Here is a 19,141-nt window from a genome sequence, read left to right on the forward strand (position 1 = left end):
ATTTCACATTGTAAATAATTGTTACCTAATAATACCAGTAAGTGAGAGATGATAATTGTCATCATCATATTGTTTTCCTTTCCAAAAGAGCAGCATAGAAGCTTACAACAGGATTTAACAGAAAAACATGATGCTTCAGTTGAAATTTGAAATTCCATAGATTTCATTCCCTACCCCCACCCCCACCCATCATGATTTGCTTATCAGAGGTTCATATTGCTTACAAAGATGATATATAACCAAGATTTTCAAATTGTAAAGCTAAAGTCATCCCTTTGAAAGTTTTACAGAGGCAATCTTGATTTGGGTGCTATGTAATGGAGAACAAGACTGTTTCATTTGTCATAACCACAATCCAGTCCTCTTTTCCATGATTTAAACATCACTGAATGTGACTCCTTGAAAGGACCAATATAACAAGAGCTACCAGTGGAGCAGGAACTGCTTACCATGTGAACTAACGATAAAGTTAGTAAATATTTGATTTCAGTTATAAAGTTCAGAATGACAGTAGGATAGAACACTATAAATATTGCCACTTAGTGGCAGGGGCCATAAAATAAAACATTATTATTTTTAATCTTTACATAATTACCTATTGTAGCTTCAAAAACAGTTCAGCTAAACCCAGTTTGATATCAAAGGAGTTTCACTTAAAGGACAACAAGAACCTATAATGGAATTTCATAATAATATTTACGTATTTTTATTTCTTCTTTTAAATATTTTAAGTTCCACCTATGAAAGTCAACAGATCTCTGATTGCATTTCTATTTCTTAAGTATTTAATCTTTATTTGATCTTATAATAATATTAGCTATTTATACTATTAAATGACATATCCTACCGAAAGTAAAAAGAATTTAACAATCAATATTTGCAAGAACTTCAAAAAGATAATCAAAAAGTATGCTTACACTTTGCAAAAAAAGAATATACATGTATAATCATTACATATTTTTAAAACTGCCAAATATTTTTTTGTTTGTTTTTCTCAACTCAATGACAGAAATGGAGTTCAAATAAAAATCTTTTTCTATATTGTTGTTTGGATGAACAAAACTTGCAGCAATGTTGACCCCCCCCCCCCCCCCCCCCCCCCCCAACTATTTGATTTAAGTTTTTTATCCTACATCGATCTTTTGATGTCGTCCCTAACTGTTAAGATTTTTTTTGCAGCTGTTATTATTTTAATATGCATTATTTTTAATACATCATGAAAAGTGTCCAAGTGCAATATTAAATAGATATAGGAAGATGTGGTGTGAGTGCCAATGAGACAACTCTCCATCCAAATAACAATTTAAAAAGTAAACCATTATAGGTTAAAGTACGGCCTTCAACACGGAGCCTTGGCTCACACCGAACAACAAGCTATAAAGGGCCCCAAAATTACAGCATAGAAGCAGTTAAAAGTACTCCATTACCAAAAGCCAACATACATTAAAATGACTTAGCAAAATTCAGATTTACATTTTTTGCCAACAATAACTGTGTGAGTCAGTGAAAGCTAGAAAATTTAGATACGATATAACAAGTATAGTGACATCATAACCTTCCCTTTTTGAAAACAGTTTCTGGTTATTTCCATGGGTCAAAGGTTCAGCTCAAAAGTAGAAATTTTCATTTAATAAATGCATTACCTCATACAGAAAAAATATGGTATGTTCCCAAATTCCAAATTGATGAATCACATATATTCCCTTCCCATTGGTTTTTTTCTAGCTGTTCCTTGCCTTACTTTATATATGTACTATTCCAATGTCAACAGGTTCACAATAGTACATTTAAAAGTCTCTGCATACTTATAAAATAACATGGGATTCCACGACCTAGTTAAATTAGTACTTGATTTTAAATTTCTTAGGTTATTTTTTATCATGTCTTTGCAAATTGTTAATCTTATAGATAAAAAAATGAAATTAATTATGGTCTACAACTCAAGAGAGAATGATAGACAAATGGTCAACTCTAAATCAAACAGGTTATCTTCAAACTTGGTGTAATGATATGACTTTGTTAAAAATTAGTTTATTTCAATTTGTTTCACATTTGGCAAAATACCAAAATATCTCGGTCAATGTTACACTAGGTTCTTTTTTTATTCCTGTTATTTCAAAGATAAACTGTGACTTGATTGTAAATGTTTTTCTCAAACTATTACAATTCTTTCCAAATTCTGACCTACTTTTTTCATCAAACCAAACTGTTCATTTGGTTGGTAATTTTACCAGTCTAGGAGAGCCGTACTTAGTCTAGTCATCAATAACAGTAGTGCACATTCAAAAAGAAAACATTTACAATCATTTCCCACTGTTTGTTTGTTTAAGTACAAGATTCAAGGTCGTATTAAAGGTACTTGTTTTTCAATTCCTATTTAACTTTCAAATATACTGTGAATTCATTTATTTTTTGGGTATCAATTTTCATGGATTAGGGAAAACCTTTTGGTGAATATTTGAATTCGTAGTTCTACTTATATAAAATCTTTTGCTTGCTTATCCCAAGGACATAACACCAATTTGATTTTCGGGGGGGGGGGGGGGGGGGCTATGGATTTTTTTCTGGACAAACTTTTTTTTTCGCCTTTGGCGAAAGTCGAAAACAATTTTTTTTTTTCAATTTTAGCATTATATAGTGGCAGCTGAGGGTGAAACAAACAATTTTTTTTCTCAGGGTCAAAAACAAATTATTTTTTTCTCCAAAAACTGGAAACAAACTTTTTTTCTAAAAAAATCCATAGCCCCCCCCCCCCGAAAATCAAATGGTTGCTGCCTTATCAACTTTACTATATACTGTTGGTAGTATGGTTGGTTAAATAATATAAATCTACAAAACGATGATGTCTTGTGGTTTTGTGGTTTTTATTATGGTTTGTTGTTATCTTTGTGTAAATTGGTATCAATTTTTAATTTTTCAACACTGTTGTAAATATTAATGTTGGTTAACCACAGGGCACACACATTTATCTGGGCATATTTAACCACAAAATATTTCTATATTGATCTGATAAAGATCTGCCACACACAAATAGCTCTTGAAAATTATTTATAATCTAAGTACCAGGACTGATTAAATGATACCATTTAATATATAAAATATAAGCTTGATGCAAAATGAAAAGGTTGCATAAATATTCAATTTTATTTTCTTCCAGAACTGCAAACAAAAAGCAATATTGTCTTTCTATGTTGTGATTTTACACTTTAGTAAAGGGTGAAGGTTGGTACCTATTAAAATGTTCAAACCTGCTGAATTTGTTTGTAACTGTGAGGTCAAGGATAAACAAATACATAATTTCATTACTGATGACAATTATGTATCAATATTGTTTCCTTTATCCTAGCTGCCTCTTTGAGATAAAACAAATATTTTTTCTAAATTAGGTCAACATAAAAAGGAAATAGAGTTGTGATAAATAAAAGTTGTCAAGTGTGACAAACAGTAAAATCTGCCTAATCGAAACTCAAAATGTTGGTTAAATTAGAAAGGTGATCAACTTACACAGGTTAACTAAATAAAGAATATTCAGTTGTAACTACACTATGATTTTGGCCAACTAAATTAGACTCAACTCAAATATGCATTTTACCATGCCGACATCTGACCTAACAAATCATACATCATTGGCCCATACAAAATATGATTGAAGTTTTAAGGAAGTACTTTTTCCTCTACACTGCAAAAACGCTGAAAAATGTATTTGTATGCCTTGGTAAAGTTGTCAATATGGACAGGTTTCTTAATTTAAACAGAGCTTAATTTAAACAGTTTTCACTGTAATAACCTAATAAGAAAAATAGTCTGTTTATTTTCAACAAATCAAAAGTCTACAATAAAAAGCAATTCATGAACAACAATTTTCTTTTATGAATGCATTACCTCACTCAGTAAAATCCTGGTGTATTCCCTCTTTCCAGAATTATGAATCATATTCCGAATCCACAAACATATTTGCACATTCCTAGCTTAATTTTATCAAGGTTTTCAATTCTGTCGGCAAACTATTTTGCATATCAAATACATTTTTTAAATAGACTAAATGAACCATATATTATTACATACTCTGCCAGGTATTCACTTATAATATTTGAAATGTCTAAAAAAAAAAAACATAAAAATTTATAGGGGAACAAAAAAAATATGGATTTTTTTTTCAAATTTTACTAATTCATCCCTTAATTAAATACTTATGCTTAGTACTGCGTGTCTGGATGCCCTATTTGGCACAAGTACTCTGCTGATAACATATTAAGGACGTTTTTAAAAGGAGGTTAGAAATAAGGACTGGGTTAAACAAACAAGAACTTAATCTTGTTTAAATTATAAGTGCTTTTCAAATTAGCAAAATGCAACAAATCTAATTCCTTTTAAAAATTTAAATGATATTTTGATGATTTGTGCAATCCAGCCAAGATTTGCAAAAAAACAAATCTAGATTATTTTTATGGAATTTTAAACAAACTTAATGGAAGATCTACTGTAGAATCAGTCAGTTCATGACTAAAAACATTCTGAATATTTTAACATAACTTTATTTTAATAGAGGCAACTTACATTTTCATTAAAAACATATAATTCTTGAATCCCATATTTATCTTATTTTTATTGCTTCAATTAAAGTTTAATAAATGACATCCACACTTCAATACCTTCCAAAAAATATTTGTCATTAACTTATTTTCATAAACATACATGTCATGGACTTGTTTACCCCTAAAATTCTGCTAAAAATTGTAAAGCCATTTCAGCTTTATTGGCATGATAACCAGTTCTGAAACAGGTCTATATCTAGCACAAACAAATATTAGACTACAACACTGAGTGAAATCACAAAAGAATATCTTTGGCCCTGCAAACTATCAATACATTGCAGTAAGTATATTTAATTATCCCCCTTTCAATAGGTTTGACAGGAAATTTATTCCTTTTAGGACATCCTCATAAAGTGCTCTACAACTTTGTAAAGATTCATCAATAACTGTCAAACTGTTTAGAAGGAGTTGGGCTTACAAGGCACATGAACATACAGTCAGGCAGGGTGATTCCTATATACTCTAAAAAAAAATTAAAAGAAGGCAAAAAAGCATTTTGGCACCTGTCCAAAGTCAGGAAGGAGCCTTTTGCCTTTGTAAGTCTTGTATGTTTGGTTTTTTTTAATATTAGTTTATTTATATATTTCACAGGTGTGATATTAATCTTATCCTTTTATTTTATTTGAAATAACCTGTAACCTTGCAATTACAGACCTTTAAACACATACGAGGAGGAGAGTATACAATAATAAGATTAGATGTAATACCCTAAAGTACAATTAAATCATACTCCAGATTTGTTAGCAGTATTTTCCATAGGAAATTCTGTGTTCTTAAATTATTCTAAACCTCCCACTAATATGACTTCTTGAGTTGCTCTTGTCCAATAATGACCTCTTAGCTCCTGTCAAAATATATTAGAGAGATCAATACAATACTTTGAGAAACCTTTATTTCTTTTTAAAATCAGCTGCTGGTAAATAATTAAAGAGTAGTGTAAAAAGAGAAAGGTGAATATTCTGTTGGTACCAGAAGACTTCAAGAACTCAAGACTGAATCACATAAAAAAAATTGCATCCTGCATCAATAGGAATTGGTATTCTGATTCATAATGGAATAAAATCTATATGACAGATCAAGCAAATGGATTTCAATTCAGCATCCACAGGACTTATGTAAAATTCAGAAAAAAATAAAATCATTATTATAATGAATATTTGAATGAAAAATGTATCAAAAAAATTTAATGTATTAAATACTGAATAAAACATTTTCAATATACTGTTGAAATATCAGAACAAACTATTTAACCATATACTTATCGTTAGAGCACTTCGCAATAGTCATGAACCCTACAGAGGTCCTTAAGTAATTATGTCGTTATTCGTTCAGTGGTACCGGTAAGTGAGAAGTAAAGTGCTAATTAAAAAATATCACATTATATGACAAAAAGATCAAGTGATCTCAAGTGATCTTAAGAGTAGAAACTGAAACTGAACAATCAGATGTACTTTGAATGTATATCTCTTACATCATAGACAACAATCATCACCCGGATGTTCAGTTGCAATGGATTGACCAAAAAATAAAAATGAACCATTTATATCCTAAAAGAAGGACAGATGATATTTATGACTATTATGACACTAGATTTGAATTTAAAAATATATAAACTAATATGTTTTTCACTTGTAACCTTGATGAAAACAATAAATAAAGGATTGGATCAATTGTCCTTGAATTTCCTGTTTATGCATACCTTTGGAAATTTTGGCAAAATGTCTAGAGCTATTTTTTAAATATCTTACTCATCACTATTCTTAAAAGCATTAACTGAAATGAGATTCAGCATGTTATGGAACGAGAAAGCAAAGAACTCATTTCTATTTAGTTCAACCTGAAAAAAAAATAATCTTATTATACAGCTTCCTGTTGGGGTCAAGCATCTTAAATCAAAGGTTATCAGTAATGAACTGAGGAGGGGAAAAGTTTAAAAAGCAAACACTTTGAAATTTTGATAGTTTATGAACTAATTAAAGACAAATTACAGTGAAAATAAATAGGGAATGCCCCAATTTGCAAATTCTTCTTCAAGGAACGGTAAAAATAAGGGTACCCAAATTTATACATGATCTGAGTTTTGTGGTTTTAAGCATTGTGTATATTAAGTTCAATTACATTTTGTAGAGACTGAAAACTTCAGCGTCTTTTTTTTTCATTTTTAAAGGGTAATAACTCCAGAAGGGTGAAAGTGATGCCACTTAAATTCAAACTTGATCTGAGTTTGTGGTAATAAGCATTGTGCGTAAGTTTCATAAAATCTTGTTAATGTAAACTAAAGTTAGAGAATGGAAACCAATTTCCCAGATGTAGGAATGTAAAGACAGACCAGGGTAAATCAATGTACATTTCGCTATGGCTGGGACACATTTATTCAAATCAAAGCTTGATATCTTATAAGAACTTATGAACATGAATAGTTTTTTTTTAAGATTCTTTCCTTTGAAAATTTTTATTTTGTTGAATATTTAAATTCATAGTTCCCCTGTACCTACGAAATCCACGAAAATTGGTACCTAGAGAATATTAATGAATCTAATTTAATTAGCATTCAAAATAGTTTTTAAACAAACCGCTAAAGAATATTTCTATATTTTCTCTCTATATTGGTTAATATTCTATAGAAGTACATTTGAACACCAGTGATCATGAGTTCAACGTAAGAATTAGCCTATAAATATCTATTATCAGAAAAGAAAATGCAAGCTAAACAAACTTGATCACTTTCAAAATAAATTTATGGAAAACCTATACTTTCTTTTACACTTAAATTTGAATAGAAAAATCACTCCCTGACTTTGTCACATAAAAAATCTTAATATATTGACGACAACACAAAAAACTTTTAATACTTTTTTAATGGTAACAATACCCCATTATGACACCCATTCATTTTTTTACATATCTTTTTTAAGATACAAAATGTATAGAAAACAGACTTGCTTAAGCAAATGTGTCAACTCAAGATGAGCTGACTAACTAATTTCCAACATAACTGATAGATGACCAGACTGAGCAAAGGGACACTCAGTAAATTCATTTTTTTTTAAAATAAAATGTATTGCAAACAGACTTGCTTATGCAAATTTTTCAGCACAAGATCAAATGACTCATTCAATTCCATTAAGTACTAGTAGATAATTGTGACCCAGACAGACCAGGGTAGGTAAACAAAATAAACTAGACTTCAGAATCAACTTAATACCCTAATATAATATCAAATAAATATTTTACCAAGTGACCCTCAAAATCAAAGCATATACACTTTTATCAGTAGATGTATCATTAGATACAAACATCTTTTTCACATTTAAAAGACATTTATCATATATAGTTATTTCAAAAACAAATTAAAGCATTCTTCAGTAGCACTTTAATAGTAAATTATCTTCAGAAATTAAATAATAATTTCATAATTTCCCATAACAGTATCTAATGATGATATCAAATGTTCATTAAATGCATATATATGGCATCAAGTGCAAATACAGAATTCAAATAAATGTTTGATAAATCAAAGTAGGATTTTTCTAAAGAATGCAATGGAAAATTGCTCTGTCAATTTAAAAAAAGATTAAAATCTCTTCAATTTTCATGTTTGTTCAGTCCTTTTACTTTCTTCTCGAGGGGAGGGGGGGTAATAAATGTTGAAATGCAGCCACATCTGACATTAAACAAAAGTAACTACATCAGGCATCAATCATTTGCAGTCTTCATTTTTCCTTGAACTTCTAAAAGATTATGTACATTGTTAGATCTGGTTAGTATTATATGAATAGCCTTGTAATACCTTAAATTCAAAGAAATAAAACAGAACAAAAATTAGCTTTTGTTCCCTTTTAAGCCATCTTGTTTATGTAAGTCATGACAATGCTAAAAAACAAGACATATTGGGAAACATCCTATTGGCCTTTTTCTCTGAAACAAGATACAATGTAGTCCACATTCTTTTATTTAGTGGAAGGATCATTGTTATTAAATTTCATGTCATCGAGTACAAAACAACATACATCAGCAAAACATTATACAATGGCCAATCTCTTTTTTCTTTATCTACTAAAGTTTCTTCCAAAATGCAAAATACCTTAAAATTATCATTAAAGGGCAATAACTCCTACACATACAGTAGACTGATTATTTTATCTGCTTACTTATTTACAGATGTAATTTGCATTTAGAGCTTCTCTCTATCTAATATTATTTTCAAGATAATAAGAAAAAAAACAAAAGGAAATGGTTAAAATCATAAATTAGGGCCAATAGCTTTAACAGGGAGTCAACTGACAAAATTTCTACTCTGTTCTGATTTATTTGTAGATCTTGTTCTGTTGATCATTTTTGCATTGAAAATTTCTGTCTATCTGCTATTCTTTTGGAAATAAAATAATCCTAAAGGTAGTAATCTCATAAAATTGATCAAAATAGACAGTTGATAAATCTTGGCATTCAAAATAACAATCAATGCTTGTGTTTAATCCTATGTTTTATTTCAAGCCATGGCAGCCATGTTGGTTTACAAGCAGGATCATCAGACACATATTTTAAACTAGATAGATACACCAATGATAATTGTGGTTAACCTTGGTTCTGAATTACCCAGTTGTTTTAGAGAAGGCTTTTGTAAAATTTGACTGAAGATGGACAATGACAGACAATGACAGATAAAATGGAGTCAACTTAAATAAATGAATCCATAGTGTGAAACAAGTCTTGATATATAAGTCACTAGTGACTGATATTAAGTAAGTGATTAATTTTTGCATAAACCAAATTCCATTACTTGAATTCTTTGATCATAATGATGCTAAGAATATTTCTATCACACTGAATATTCTTCATACTAGAAATAACATTTTTAGGATGGGGACCACCATTATATTTAAAAAAAAACTATTTTTAGAATCGGAAATCTCTTTTATACTAAAACTAAAGTGTTAAGGATAGGCTGAAAATTTTCACCAGCTGAGAGAAATTATTTCAAAATACCACACAAGGCAAAGCAGACTTATCTGCATGGAAATGATATTCACAAATTTTGACCTTGGAACAGGATCATGTAAAAAATAAATAAAGTGTTGTAGGCTTTAGAAATAGAAAGACCATGCAATATAAATCTTGACCATTTATCATAAGTGACATGAAATTGGAATGTTAGAGAGTATAAAAATACACACGCATTTGTTCAACCAGAGAGAGGGTAGGCAGAAAACATAAAGTCAATAATGAAAAAAATATGTTTAAAAGAGATACAATCAATATTCAATATAAAACCATAGAATCTTGTGGCCACTCCAATAACTTTCCAGAAACCCACTTTTAAACGATTCTTGTATTGTTTCTTAAGTGTATCAAAAGGTTATCATCTATGCCTTTTCAAGTTATGGCATGGAAAACACTTTAACATGTCTAAGTATCACTTAATGTTACTTTAAGGTCTAGAACTCATCAATAATAAAAGCTCAATCACGAAAATCGAACATGAACTTCTTTAACTCATTCGCCCCCAAGAGATTTCTGGAAAATGAGGCATTTTCGAAAATTTGCAATCATATGCAAATTATATGCAAATTAGCAGACTCTTGATGCTGTAACTGGTGCTCATCTATTAAACTATAAATTGGGATTTGGGAGCGGATGGCATAGTTAGGGGGTGTGGTGGGGTGGGAGGTCGAATATTTTCTTGAGGGTTTGAACCCATCCTCACTGAAAAATGATAATTTTCTGTCTATTTCACCATTTTAAAACGACCTTGAGAGGTGAACATTGACATCACTGTGTTTCTTTGTCATTAGGTTATTACCCTATAGTTACAGCAGTCCATTCATGCTAACTGGGAGTATGTGAGACTTGAGTGCCTTGCTGGGGAATTATTATGGTCAATTAAGGTCTGCCTAAATGGCCGTTTTTACTGATTTTTGGCAAAACGGTGACCTAGATTTTACAGACTAGATTTCTATTGGCCATATTATACCTTGTTGTGTTCCTGAACCACCTATGCATGCATTTATGATAATAGTTTATGCCTACAGTCACTCTCAGTTACGTAGTGGTCATCAAAAGATGCCGACCCCTCCTGATTTTGGCTACTTTTCACGTTTTTCCTATTTTGAACTCTTAAACGTTTTCAAAGTGCCATATTTTCATGAACAGAGATTTGAGGAGAGTTTATGGACCATGAATTGCTTGGTTGAAGTCCCTGCTATCATGACAGATCAGCTTGGGCAGTTCAAAAAGTATAGAGGGTCATAGGGGCCATCAAAGAATGGTTGTCGCCATCACGCCTACAGGAGGGGATTAGGGCTAAAGGGTTAAGTCACAGGAAATAACATATCTAAATTTCAAAAGACTTCCGTCAAAGTGTTATTGCACAGACACACGTTTAGCATCACTTTCTCTACTTAAAGGTCTACAACTCAACAAAGATAATTTTAGCTTGAAACATGACACATGAAAAAACATATCCAGATTTGTAAAGATTTTGTAAAAGCTTTATCAAGCTATTCAACAGACATGATTTGTCAGCCTCCCACCCACCTGCTGTACATAACCTAAATTAATAACTGATTCTTTAGAAATCTGGTTGGAAAATGTTTGATTCATTGCTTTCAAAATTCTCAAAACTTCTTCCATAAATTTGAGCATTTTTGTTCAGTTTTTACTTAAAATTTCACATAAATGACAAGAATAGAAGCAATAACAATCCTTGGCCAAATGCCTCATCTCCCTACCTCCTAAATGTATAAATACTTCATAAAAATATGTTCAATTTGGGGGTTCATATATAGAGAGATACAAATTATCTAATAATTCATCAACAACCATCATGACAATTATATTTTTTTCATTTATTTTGGAGAAGGGGGGAGGGGCTCATGTTCAGACATTGTGTGGGCGAGGGAGAATTAGGATATTTGGGGGAAATTTTAAATAATCTTATTGTTAAAGACATCAACAGATAAATAATATTATTGGTAAAGACTTTCAACAGCCCATAAATTATACTATAAACTTTGTTACACTTTAAACAACACTGACCCTTTCCAATTTTGACCATTATCAACGCACTTTAGTCTCTTTTATACGGTAAGATGCAATTCGGAAAATCAGTGTAAAAATAACCTTATTTATTTCTAAAGATTGAACTATTTTGTTTTCAAGTACATCATGTACATTTTGATCTGATGCAATCTTAGAGAAAATTTCATTCAAACAAGTTTTACTATTTGTCAAGATATAATTATATGGTCACACCTTTCATTCCCTATCATCACTATAATTAGTCTGGAAAGTTTAAAACTAACCATTTCAACAGTTATATAAAGAAAAATTGACACCTGTATAAATCTATTTATTGTTAAAAAAAATTCCAGATGAAAGTCCAATGACCTTTCCACAGCAAGGAAACAGTACTCAATCAAAGAACTGTAACTCTTGTATTTTTTTCATAAAATTTGACATTTATATTGATCACCAATTTTTGAGAAAGCCATTAAAAAAATATAAACAATGTTGCTGCATTCAAAATTTTTTAACATATTGAGCATACTTATTTTAGTTTTTCAGTAATAGCATAACCTTTTAGCTTATAATGTCAAAGGTTGCACTTTGTAAATACAGCTGTTTCTCAAACCACGCCTCTTTTGGGGAGATCTAGAATATTAATAGAAAATTAATTTTGTTTACATACTCAGGTTCCCAGTTATGCTCTCTGTGTTCCATCTCATAGGGACATAACTTGGGAATGTTACCAGTAAATATACATGTGCATAATTGTTTAAATTGAAATCTGTGGTAACCCTTCATTCGAGGTAGGGGTAGTTAAGAAAATTAGTGTTAGTTTAAACTCTGAGAAGTTAAGGGCATATAAACATTGAAAATATGCCGCACAGCCCTATATTTTAACATTTGAAAAAAATTGTAGAGCTTTCAATTTTAGGATAAGATTTTTTTTTAAACTTCATAGTAAAAGTGGTACAGTTTCACCTGTGAAAGGAGTTCCTATGGGAAATTGCATTGTCAATATTTACAGAAATGCAACCTATACATTCAAAATGACACTTTTAGAATGTCTGCATTTGTGAATATCAAGGGTTGGTATCACAAAAAGGAGCATAACATTTCAGTAGAGATTTCAGATGACCTTGACCAATTACCTAGATATGTGAAAGGATTAAGTGGACTTCCAGGATGGAAATCATTCAATTCATACACAGGTTTAGAATACAGAAACATTTCATTGGTAATTAAAAATAACTTACTTATACATGTATACTAGTTGCTCTGTCTAGTATTACATGAACTTCCATGAGGACTAATTACATCCATCACCATTTATATGATAACTGCAGTATTCTTTAGGTCGATTATAGTTTGAATTGTAGATGTCAATGAATAATTTTCTTTGATAAGTTCCCAAAGGGCATCAGGATCTTTATCAAATCATATTAAATTATTGTTCTCTTTACCATGCTCATTCAAATCACGTTAATTTTCCTCATGTTTTATTATCTCAGTATGTTGATCTTGATGTTTGATTAGTTTTTTATGTTCTCCATGGTATTCCATAAGGTCATGCTCTTCATGATGTTCGATGAGACCGTGCTCTACATGAGATTTTTCATCCTTGATGTCAGAATCAGATAACATAGAATGTATAATGGATTCCTCATATCCAGGCCAAGTCTTCATTTCCTGCAAAAATTAAATTCCAATAAAATATTAAATATAAGAATGAATACATGTATAGGCTGATTTCTCTATTTATTGAGATAACTACATTAAAAGTTTGTTCTACAGGCATTTAAAATATTAATCCTTGCTGGATATTGAACAGATGTATCATGTTATGGAGGGGTATTAGCAAAAAATGCCAGTCATGGGACTGTGAAATTGTGGTCCCAAGACTGGTATTTTTCGCAAATACCCCTCCATAACATGAAATATCTGTTCAATTACACCGAATAGATTTTGATTTAAACAGTCTGTAGAGGTGAAGGGAAATTGTAGTACTGAGGGAATTATACATGAACTTATACATGTAATACATGCGAGTGCTATCTTTTTGTAACATCATGGTATCTATGTGTAAACATCAGTTATTCTATCATTTAAGCATTTATTTGAATTGATGTCTGCATGACCATATAATGTATATTTTGATGAATCATGGTAAAATTTTAACCAATTTGACACTAACGGTAGCGGAAAATGATTGTTTGATGCCTGACTGTAAAGGGCATTTCCATCCTCATATAAGGTGTAATTATGATAAAAACTAGGAATGTCAACTCAACTTATAGTTTTTCCTTGTTATTGTATAAATCATTTACAATTCACCAACCCAAGGAAGACAACTCAATGCTGAAACTATTGTTTAACAGAAAATATAGGAAAGATGTCATTTTTTAAAGTGAAACTCATTTGCAAAACAGTTTTCTGCAGTAACATTGACACTGGAAATTTCATATCACAACATTTTTTTATTTGTTTACTTACTGTATATATCTGTAAGTATTGTTGTGGGGTTATATCAACAAGTCTGTCTATCATTAAAATACCCATACATACAAGATGTATTCCACTGTCAGGGAACATGTTACTGAAAGATACAAAATTGTGTAAAATGTCCATTGTTTAGCTAAATTATATAATTCAAGGGTTGAAATCTATAGGTGGCACTTTGAAAATGCAGCTGTTTTACAAACCTTGCCTCTTTTGGGGAGATATATAATGCCTATAGATATTTTGTTTTGTGTACATGCTGGTTCCTTAGTGATATGATCTCTTTGTTACATGTTGTAAAGATATAACTTGGAATGTTACCAGCATAAAAACACATGGTTGAGAGAATTTTGGATTCTGATGAAGACTCCAAGTGAAGGGAGGGGTTAGTACTGAATATAAGTATAAGTTTTAAATATTGAAATATCCAACACAGCCCTATGTTTTGACCTTTGAATAAAATAGAAGTGCATATCAACTTCCCATTTTAGGAAATAATTTATTACCAAACTTCATAGTTAAAGTGGCACAGTTTTAAACGTAAAGAGAGTTCCTATGGGAAATAGCATTGTCTTTATTTACAAAAGTGCAACCTATAAGCCTACTACTTGCCTGGTGATACCTTTTAGGTCAAAATGTCTAAGGGCATTGATTCAATCCAGTGACTATAATTTTATCAAATATGCAAGGCATACAATTATCTACAAATGGGAAAAGCAATAGAATTTTTGTATTAAGGTTTGTCATAAATATATAAAATATCCCTTTATCCATAAAAAGAAGAAATGATCAGTTATGATCATCATAACCTTTTGAATATATTAAATATTTTGAAACCTTCATAGAATAATCTAAGATGACAAGAACTGAAAGGATAATCTAAGGATACTGGAGAAGATTTTATAGAGTAAATCAGGTTAATCTTACAGGCACCTTGATCCCAGATCAAGATATTCTAGAATTGGCTAGCTGAGACCCTTAAATGAACAATCAATTAACATCTGCAAATAAATACAGAAAATATTGAAATGTGTAATCAGGGACAGTCTATACTAACTATACTTAGTATGGCAATCACCAGATTTTTACAAGAGAGGTCACACTGAGGTAAATTGCATACGAAAAACATGTAGATGAATTGTTGTCTGGAAGCCAACAATTTAAAAAAAAGTTTTTTTTAAATTTGTACAAATTAAAGAATTTTCTTCACTATATGTATATACATAAGTTTTATAACTAGAGGCTCTAAAGAGCATGTGTCCCTCATCTTGGTCTATGTGCATATTAAACAAGGAACACACAATACAGACAGACATAGAATTCATGACAAAATTTGGGTTTTGGTGATGGTGATGTGGTTATAGGTCTTACTTTTCTGAACATTCTTGCTGTTTATCTCTATCTATAATGAACTTGGCCCAGTAGTTTCAGAGGAAAATATTTTGTAAAAATTTACAAATTGTCAAAAATTGACTATAAAGGGCAAGAACTCCTTAAAGGGGCACTAGCTGTCAAATTAATGGTCACCGATTTGACTCAAATTCTCATATTTGATTTATAACAATGTAAAACATTTATCCAAACTATCAAAAGTCTAAAATAAACAGTTTACAGAGCATAGGGTAGATAAGATATAGGTTCGTTTCGTGTGTATTTTAGTCCAAAGGCCATCTAATTACCTATCGATTTGACCTCAGATGACCATATAAGCGATGTAAACATAAATAAAGGTATGAATAGATTAAACCAACACATGCAATTGGATTTTTATAGGTCTGTTTGATTTTATTTATAAAAATAGATGTTTCTCATTGTTTTTAACCGTATAAGAATGACTTTATGTGCATCGAATTAGTAATCAAATGATTTACCGTAGTTTCACTTTCATTGTTGACATTCTTTTTCTTTAAATAACCAGTACATGTACAATGCATGCGTTGTCATTCTCTAGCTAGGGGTGAAATTGAAGTTCACATGAATACGGATTTAAAGAGGTCGACTCATTCACTTGCAAGTGAATTACTAATTATCAATGTTTCTTAGCGTAATTTGACAAAATTGAACTTTTTTGCCTCAAAAAGTGAATTGTTATTTCACTATTTCACTTTCATTACTGATTGAACAGAAAAAAATCAAACTTTAGATTTTTGATATATCTCGTAGCTAGTGCCCCTTTAAGGGGTCAATTGACCATTTTGGTCATGTTGACTTATTTGTTAATCTTAACTTTGCTGTACATTATTGCTGTTTACAGTTTATCTCTATCTATAAGTATATTGAAGATAACCAAAAACTGCAAAACTTTCTTAAAATAACCAATTTAGGGGCAGCAACCCAACAACAGAATGCCAGATATTACAGGGCAGATAGATCATGACCTATTGAACAATTTAACACCCGACAGATTGGCTCAAAATGCTTTGGTTCAAGAGATATAAGCCAAAAACTGCATTTTACCCCTGTGTACTATTTTTTGCCATGTCAGCCATGTTGGTTAGCTGGCAGGGTCATCAGACACATTTTTTAAACTAAATACCATAGTGATGATTTGGCCAAGTAGTTTCAGAGGAGAAGATTTTTGACAACGACAACAGATGACAGACAAATGATGAGTAAGCTCACTTGCCCCTTTTTGGAGGTGAGCTTATAAAAATTAGGTATTTAGACATAAAAACATATCCATCATTTTTTTTTATTTTGAAGTTTCATATGATCTTAATTAAATATTATGGATGGATAACTAATGATGGGGTCACAAAGAAATCAATAGCTTTCACTACATGTAGTAAAGTAGTAATTTTATCCAGATAAATTAAAATTTAAGGTTTGGAAAACAACAGGTATTTTACTTTTATAAACATTATTTGAAACTTCTAACGTCACTTACCATATCTTTGGAATCAATCTTTCCCTCTTTTTCTTTGTGATAATTTGGAATAGGAATTTATATAAATGATGAAAGTTGTCCACTTCTCTTATAACATTAAGTTGTGGTACCATATGGAATAAATAACCATTACTACCAGTAACGACGTCATCAGGTAACTTTAACTGACAAAAAAAAAGTTTTATGTACCTGTAGTTTGTCTATAATGACTAGGAATATGGTATTTGAAGTTAATTGCAAGAATATTCTATAAAAGTCAGATTAATGCTGAAAGAAAAAATCATAATGTCGAAGGCAAATTTCCCACTTAACAGGATTGAGATGGCCTACTTTTAAGATTTGAAAAGTTGACATGTGTGCATAAATAAGATCTTAAAATTAATTTAGCAGCAGTTGCTTTTGTCATAAAATGTTCTAGTTATACTTTATGTGCCTGTCATAAGTCAGAGCCTATTTATAATTTGTATTTGGTTGATAAGCGTTTTAAAGCTTTCTCTTCCGTTCAGGTGTTGCTCATAGTTGAAGGCCATAAAGTGCTCTATAGTTCTAGTGTTATACATCCTCTTCCTTTGTTCTCCTGTGGATACCTGTCTCCCTTACAATTATACAACATCTCCTGATTTATACCAGTTCTTCACTTACCTCTTGAAACTTTCTGACAGGTAGTAAATTTAATGATGTTAATGGAACCTGTGTAGTAAAAATAAGTTTATATATTAGGAAATAAATGTTAATTAAAGTTTATTTATAACAACCTTTTTAAAGAAATAGGTCTTAGTTTGGGCTCTCAGTTTTTATTAGTTTCTGCTCTAAAGAGCCTGTGTCTCTCACCTTGCTTGGTCTATGTGCATATTAAACAAAGAACACAGATGGATTCATGGCAAAATTGTGTTTTGGTGATGCTGATGTGTTTGTAGATCTTACTTTACTGAACATTCTTGATGCTTACAATCATCTTTATCTATAATGAACTTAGCCCAGTAGTTACAGTAGAAAATATTCCAGTAGTTACAGAAGAAAATATTTTGTAAAAATTTACAAAATTTTTGAAAATTGTTAAAAATTGACTATAAAGGGCAATAACTCCTTAAGGGGTCAATTGACCATTCTAATCACGTTAACTTATTTGTAGGTCTTACTTTGCTGTACATAATTGCTGTTTACAGTTTATCTCTATCTACAATAATAATATTCAAGATAATAACCAAAAGCCGCAAAATTTTCTGAAAATTACCAATTCAGGGGCAGCCTGATTGGTCTGAAAATTCCAAGCAGATAGATCTTCACCCAATGAACAATTTTATCCTCGTCAGGTTTGCTCTAAATGCTTTGGTTTCAGAGATGTGAGCCAAAAACGGCATTTTACCCTTTGTACTATTTTTAGACATGTCGGCCATCTCGGTTCGCAGGCGTGGTCAACAAACACATTTTTTAAACCTAATGATAATTGTGGACAAGCTTGGTTAAATTTGTCTAAGTAGTTTCAGAGGAGAAGATTTTAGTGAAAGATTACAAAAATTGTTAAAAAATTGTTAAAAAATTGTCTATAAAAGGCAATAACTCCTTAAGGGGTCATGTTGACTTATTTGTAGATCTTACTTTGCTGAACATTATTGCTGTTTATAGAAAAATGGCAAATTACCTTCAATTTACTAATTCAGGGGCAGCAACCTAATAATGAGTTGTCTTATTTGTCTGAAAATTTCAGGGCAGATAGATCTAAACCTGATGAACATTTGTAGCGTCTGTCAAATTCTAAATGATTTCGTTTCAGAGATACAAAAAAAACAACCTATGTTCTGTTTTTGTAAAAGTTAACAACGACAGATGATGACAACAAAGACGACGACAAACAATGAGGACCAAGACGATGACGGACGATGACAACAACGAACAAAGGACACCAATAAAAATAATATTCTCAATAACATGTTAAAATTCTTGCAAACTACAATTAAAAAATACACAGAAAGAACATTGAATGTGGACTATGTGGTATGGGCTTTGCTCATTGTTGAAGGACACACAGTGACCTATAGTTACTTTCTGTGTCATTTGGTCTCTTGTAGAGAGTTGTCTCATTGGCAATCATACCACACCTTCTTTTTTATATTATATATAATATATAAAAAAAAAATCACAAGTGAAGCATCCTCAT

At 30.9% G+C, this 19,141-nt stretch overlaps 1 protein-coding gene across 1 annotated transcript in view; it reads right to left on the reverse strand.

The window, feature by feature from the left end:
- LOC143068415 (dimethyladenosine transferase 2, mitochondrial-like) overlaps positions 1-19,141 on the reverse strand; it is a 67,157-nt gene that overhangs the window by 33,916 nt on the left and 14,100 nt on the right. Inside the window, exons 8-11 of the mRNA XM_076242438.1 lie at positions 17,626-17,673; positions 16,984-17,147; positions 14,091-14,193; positions 12,854-13,286 (exon numbers count right to left, since the gene is read on the reverse strand). Of these exons, the coding sequence (XP_076098553.1) occupies positions 13,080-13,286; positions 14,091-14,193; positions 16,984-17,147; positions 17,626-17,673 (522 nt within the window). The 3' untranslated portion in view covers positions 12,854-13,079. The remainder of the gene's footprint in view (positions 1-12,853; positions 13,287-14,090; positions 14,194-16,983; positions 17,148-17,625; positions 17,674-19,141) is intronic.

This window comes from Mytilus galloprovincialis, chromosome 3, assembly GCF_965363235.1.
Source record: "Mytilus galloprovincialis chromosome 3, xbMytGall1.hap1.1, whole genome shotgun sequence".
NCBI classification, from domain to species: domain Eukaryota; kingdom Metazoa; phylum Mollusca; class Bivalvia; order Mytilida; family Mytilidae; genus Mytilus; species Mytilus galloprovincialis.